The sequence below is a fragment of the Stegodyphus dumicola genome, chromosome 3, assembly GCF_044657685.1.
Source record: "Stegodyphus dumicola isolate Sdum_Otavi_A_Nest chromosome 3, ASM4465768v1".
Taxonomy (NCBI): Eukaryota; Metazoa; Arthropoda; class Arachnida; order Araneae; family Eresidae; genus Stegodyphus; species Stegodyphus dumicola.
Window position 1 is genome coordinate 177,385,065 of NC_140770.1, and position 6,863 is coordinate 177,391,927.

Here is a 6,863-nt window from a genome sequence, read left to right on the forward strand (position 1 = left end):
GTATTCGTTTTGTAATAGTATGAATTTCAAAATTTAACCGCAATTGAGCGCTTAATGATAAATAAAAAAAATATTATCCGAAACTTAACTTCTCCGGATGATTAGTACAAACGAAGTTCTGTATAGTCTAACATGCAAGTCTTACATGGTTACATTACAAAATGGCAGCAATATAACGTAAGTAATATTAATATTTATAAATATAAAAATTTGAAATGTGTTTAGGATTGATGTCCGATATAAATATCTGCTCAAGATAATTAGTCCAAAGGGGCAGTTTGCCCTGAAGGACTATTAATTTCGTTTTGGCATTTTGCGTTGAAAACTTTAAAAGGCTGTACCACTTTTCAAATCGTTGCCACCATATATTATCGCCCTGTCTTATATTTAAAGAAATTAAGTACTGAAGAATCTGCAAAAATGTATGTATGTTTCTCGCATTGTGATAAAACAACGGTACATAGAGCCATCTAATTTTGAATGGCGTAATCCTCCTACGAATATGGGCATGTGGAAGACTAAATTTGAAATTTGGAATTTGGTTTATTATCAATTTCATATTTTGTAAAACTTTAATGAATTTTTGATTAACAAACTCAAGGATTTAAAAGCGAGCAATGGCAACACTCTGCGGCGTGGGGAAAAAAAAAACATTTTTACTTGCAGCGGGCGCGGAATTGTGTATCGGTAATTCTAAAGATATGCTCATTTTAAAATTATTTTGCGACATTACTACTGAACTGAATTTTAAGTGCAAAGAACTTAATATTTAATAAATAAAGGTAACACACAAAATGTTTAAAAAAAAAAAAAAAAAAAAAAAAAAAAAAACGCTCCTTTGGACGTAATTTAAAATCTGAAACCTGGTTTCTTAGTCCAAAGGGGCTTTGTCCCTGAAGGACTATTGTTTCCGTTTTGCGACTTTGCATTGAATCACTATAAATGTCCGTTCCACTTTTCAAACTGTTGCCACCAATTATTAGAGTCCTGCATTATATTTGAAAAAATTAAATAATGGAAATTCTGCATAAATGTATGTATATTTCTCGCATTCTGATAAAACAACGGTACCTAGAGCCATCGAATTTTGAATGACGTTATCCTACTGCGAATATGGGCATGCGGAAGCCCAAATTTGAAATTTGGAATTTATTTTATGATCGATTTCCTATTTTGTAAAACTTTAACGAATTTTTGATTAACAAATTCAAGGATTTCAAAGCGAGCCATGGCAATGTTGCACAGAAAAACATTTTTATCTCCAGCGCGTGAGACTGTGTATCGGAAATTCTAAAGATATGCTCAATTTAAAATTATTTTTTTATATTGCTCTTGAGTTGAATTTTGTGGTTTATGTACATAGAACATGATATTTAATAAATAAAGGTAACACACAAAACGCTAAAAAAACGCAAACTGGAAACCTTTCAGATTGTTTAAGGTTTTTAAATTGTTTTTTGGTTTTGTTTGTTATAGGAAAGAAGACTGTCTTCGTTTCAGTAAAACATATTATATCTGTTGAAAGCTTCACGTATTTATAAATTAAAGAAAAAAGTAATTTAAGAAATGTAGATTTAGAAATCATATATTTCTAAATTAGAGAAAGTAAAGAAGCAGACTACTGATTATTTCTTTATAAAGATGTCAACAAATATTTATTCGTTGAATCATTAAGAATTATTGTTTTTAAAATATATCCGTCCTTTTATTTTCCAGGTAATGATATTTCTACAGCATCAGGTAGCATGTATGCAAGATAAATATTTCAAAGATGCACATCTTTTCTGTCCAGAGCGATGGGAGAAAACACGTGTTCCTCTTGTTTCGAGCCCTTTTGGTTACGGCCCTAGATCGTGCATTGGAATGAGATTTGCTAGGATGGAGCTTTATCTAGCCACAGCCAAGGTAAATAATCTTTTTCATGTACCAACAAAGTTATCGTCTTACATTTTAAAATCCAAGGTATTTAAAATTCTCGGAAGCATAAAAAATGTGTCCCGTTCTGAAGCAGCTTACTCAATCTAAAGATGAGCGGCCGAGCGGTAAAGACGCTGAACACTGTAGTTCGGTCCGCGGTTCGAATCCCGCGAACGGGCTGGCTGCATGGGCGTTTTCGGGGTTTTCCCATGTGTAACGTGTATACGAGCCAGTTTCCCTTAGAAAGTCTTCCACGAATGCATCCTTCCCTTTAGGCAGATAGCCCTCGTGTGCTTTGCCGTAATTGAATAATCCAATTCAATCTAAAGATATTTTCGGAGATATATTGAAATATATATGACTCATATATGAGAGAGGAGTTTACTTAGTATACACAGAGCTCGATTTAAGTAATTGATATTCAAGCTCTCAAATGAAAGGTTTTCATATCTATACTCTAAAAGTATTGTCGTTTTCCTTAAACGACGAAGAAGAAAGAAAAGTCTAATTTTGAATATGCCAAGAGCAATATAGCAAAATAATTTTAAATTGAGCATATCTTTAGAATTTCCGATACACAGTCTCACGCGCTGGATATAGAAATGTTTTTTCTGTGCAAAGTTGCCATTGCTCGCTTTGAAATCCTTGAGTTTGTGTGAACCTTGAGTTATTGTGTCTTAATCCTTGAGTTTGTTAATCATAAATTCGTTAAAGTTTCCATGTAATTCCGAGTTTTAAGCCCTGGCCGGTTATTTTGATAACTAGAATTCGTATTGTACTTGGCATACCCTACATTGCAAAACTATTGTCGCAGCTAATTGACTTTTACAATGGTTTTAAAGTTATTTGAATCTCTTTTTAATGCTTCAGAAGAATTGGTTTCTAAAAATGGAGTAAGTCATTCTATAAAGAATGTTTTCCTTTTCCTTTGTGTTTCTTTGTGGTTTAATTGAAAGGAGTTCGGCTAGAAATTGGAAGGTCCAGAATTCATATCCCGGCGACTGTTTTTTCGTATTTCCTGCTACGAAAAATCTACTTGGAAATGGAATTTAACAGTCTGTTTAAGTCTGTTGCCAGCAGCATACAATTTTGAACCATTTTTTATTGCTTCTTGTATTAATGCATTGTGAATGCTCCCGAAAATTGTTCCACTTGCTCGTGTAACAGCTATATGCTCTGATAAGAACTTTCAGCTGATTGTGTCTGAACTTTTAGCGGTAACCTCATGTCACTAGCTTATGACCAACTGTTAAATTTTATGAAATATATGTATACATAAAGTGTTATAAGGGGTTTTATAGAGACATTAGGTATTTTTTGAAAGAAGGAGTCTGAAAAATGAGCAACGACTTCGCCGGGAATCGAACCACGAATCTCTGGAATACGAGCCCACTGCACCCCGAAGGCATGCTAGGAAGGCGGGAGAAATACCTTACATATTCCCCCTTTTAAAGGGCGACTGGGATTTTTAGGAGACCCAATCGCCAAATCCTGGGTGTGGAGAATCATCATCCACCACCGTTTTAGTTCGGGCGCCACTGTAGAGACATTAGGTATTTTTTGGAAGCTGGAATCATGAAAAATGAGCAACGCCTTCGCCATGGACCTCTGGAATACGCGCCCAGCATACAAACCACTACACCACGAAGGCATGCTAGGAAGGCGGGAGAAATACTTTATAGTTTTACGCATATTCATAAACATTCCAAAATGAAACCGTGTTGTCGTGCTATACGAGGGTTTTCCCAACATTCGCATCCTGGAAGAGCGAAACCTTGTTGTAATAGTTCTAATAACCTTGTAAGGTACTTGTGTCTATTATCCATTTATTTTATGTTACGTACTTTCACTGTCACTTCTGTCATTCCGTTTTCCTGCCAGAATGCAAATTAGCTCGCATGTAATTGAGGGGTTAGAGATTGTTTTAGTTAAGAGTGTGTTCTCCCTACTGAAGGCCATTTCATTTGTCACGTTATTCTACGATATACATTCCCGTCTACTATGTACATTCTTGTCTTCCTGTCTGCTTAAATATCTCTGCCCAGCATTTGGCTAACAAAGCCGTGGATTTAGTTTAAACTTAAAATTCTACTTCCGCGTTCACGCCATAAATGCTGGCTGATATGTAAGCACAGATAGTGCTTTTTGTTCAACTTATTGACTTCTACTAAAAGGAATTGTTACACCTTTAGCACGTCTCTGTTATATTTGCAAGACTTAGCGGTAAGTCGTTAATAGTCTTAGTAGGAGTCTTGGCTTAATGTATGTTACCAAAACAATTGAGACTCTACAACCTGTACTCAAAAGGTGATTAAAAATTCGAAATTTCGAAACAAAACTAAGAGACAGACTTGAAAGTTGTAACATTTTACGTAAATTTAAATTTGTTTATTTTTAAACTTGTACAAAATGAATTAATGTTCTTTGACTAATACCCCTTTTATTTTTATTACAGCTGGTGAGGAATTATATTATCTCTTATCATCATGAAGAAATTGATTCCATCACTAGATTAATCAATGTACCGGACAAACCACTACGACTGAGGTTTAAGAATGTTCCAGAATGAAATTGGATGGAAAAAAAAAAAAAAAAAAACAAAGCAAACTATAACAAGCACATATTAATAGTGAGCATAGCGAATTATGATAATCGAAAGCCTATTAGTCTAGATTTTTCGAGTGTTTATTAATATCGTTTAATAGACTCTGATTAGCAATGAATCATTAATTATGTTTGATTGAGATTAGCTGCTGATTAGTATTCAGGTGGCAAATTTGAGCCCTTGCTTGAGGTGATTCTCATTCAGAAGGAAGTTAATAAGTGTTCAGGTTAGTAACTGAGCTGATTACGAATAGATTAAGACAAATTATGAATAATAATAAACGCAGTTGAAATATTCCAAATGAATATTTCTGTAACACCCACAGGTGATGGATTTTAATGATGGATTATTTTGAGCTGTAGAGCTTTGGATACATTGAATGATTATGGAAATCGTTCGATTAGGCTTTAGACTGATATGCTGTATATGATTTTGTACCTTAAATTTCCATGTGTGGAATGTAAAACTGTGCGGAATGTTTTTAGGACTTTTCGATGGATTTATTAAAATAACAAATTATAAATTATAAATTTCGATATTTATATGATCAGATTTATTAAAATAACTTTAAGCTGAAATAAAAATTTAAATTTTGTAAAAATTGTTAAGTACTTTTATTTTATAAATAAAATTTGGCTTTGAGGTAAAGTTGTTTTAAGTTAGGATAAGTGTCATCGGTTATAGATCAAGGTAAAAATCACAAGAACATGTTGCCAAACCACAGTATGTTTGATTAATATTCTTTATCATAAAGATGCGTTGATTATCAAATAAAATATAAATAAAAAAGATTTGACAGTAAGCTTTCATTTAAAATAACTATTGTAATCATGGCATGTATTTAAAATGGCTATGCCCCAAACTTTTATTATTTGTGACGCAAAATTGCACATGAATTCTGTAAAGAGAATGATTTAATCTATTATTTCCATTAAATTATATGACAAATTATTTCATTAATCAACATGTGCATTAATTAGCATTTTAAGCAAAAACTTATTATACAAAACCTTTTTTAATTGTATTTTACCTTATATTTTTTAGTCTCAGTTACACGTTATCAATGACGAAAATTTTAGTCATTGCTAAAACACAAGCAATAATGCGTAAGAAAATTATGTAATAAAGGAAAACAACTGAACATAATTCACAAAATAGAGAAATTATTTTGAATATTCACTTTAAGAAATTGGATGTAATAATTACAGTGAGTACTGAAGCTAAATTGAAAAAGCATATATCGCCAGTTCGTCATTAATTGCCCAAAGATGGTAATCTGAAAAGCAATTTTTCCGCTTTCTTCTCTCGTCTGCTTCAGACTCCAAAACATTTTAAAAAAAAGTGCCTAAAATCACCCATTTAATATTTTTTTCATTCCTGTTTTATAAGAGAGCGAAGCGTTTGTTTTATAATCTGCGAAAATTTCAAAACTCAACATCTGACACATTTTTAGATGTTGGCATTTTAAAATCATAAACGTCAAATATTCTAACAAATGATCTATTTTCAAAAATTCCAAAATTAAATTGCAATTTTCATACAAACGTTTTCATACAAAAAAAAAAAAAAAAAAAAAACCCTCTATTTGACGGTGCAAAAGGTAAGATTCTGGTATGTTTAGTTTCTTTATGAAATAGGTGCGAAAAATCCTATAAATGTGAAATTAAAAAAAAAAAAAAAATGAATCGAATTTTGAAGAAACATCATCGCCACATTGCGTTTTCATCGACCTTGATGGGCAAAATTTGAACTCAATAGCTTAACAGGAAAAATCGATGACAAAATTCCAACCACAGGAGTGAATTAAGTAAAAGCTTTTAAAAAATAAATACAATGTTCTACAAATACATTATATATCAAATTACACACCTACTCAAAGAGTAGGTGTGCAATTTGATATATAATGCAAATGGATATGTTCTTTAGCTTACGTACTATTTATCACTGAAATTCGCTCAGTAATTTAAAATTATCCTATATTTTGGAATGCTGAAATAATACTTGTTACATATAATACTATAAATATAGTTATGACATTTTAATGATAAATACTATTTTGGGGAGTGAATTTTGTATTTTTTGCATACATATTTTATTTTAAAATAATTGTTTCTTCTACTGTACTTCTAATTAATTTTTCATCTGAGAGTTAATCATAAATCATATCAAAAGTCTTTTATAATATGACAAAGAAAAGAAAAATGTTTTCTCAAAAGACGTATATTATTTTTAACAGCCCTTTTTTATGTTAAAAAATTGCTCCTTTTTTTTCAAGTATTGATAGAAAGTAAAAGGTGTAACAGCAAAAAAAAAAAAAAAAAAAAAAAAAAAAGATAAATTT

At 31.7% G+C, this 6,863-nt stretch overlaps 1 protein-coding gene across 2 annotated transcripts in view; it reads left to right on the plus strand.

Moving 5' to 3' along the window:
* The window catches only part of LOC118203426 (cytochrome P450 302a1, mitochondrial-like), a 99,349-nt gene extending 94,825 nt beyond the window's left edge, over positions 1-4,524 (plus strand). For both annotated transcript variants that reach the window (XM_035375702.2, XM_035375703.2), the window contains exons 9-10: positions 1,717-1,905; positions 4,373-4,524. In XM_035375702.2, the coding sequence (XP_035231593.1) occupies positions 1,717-1,905; positions 4,373-4,486 (303 nt within the window). In that variant the 3' untranslated portion in view covers positions 4,487-4,524. The remainder of the gene's footprint in view (positions 1-1,716; positions 1,906-4,372) is intronic.
* The last annotated feature ends 2,339 nt before the right edge of the window (positions 4,525-6,863 follow it).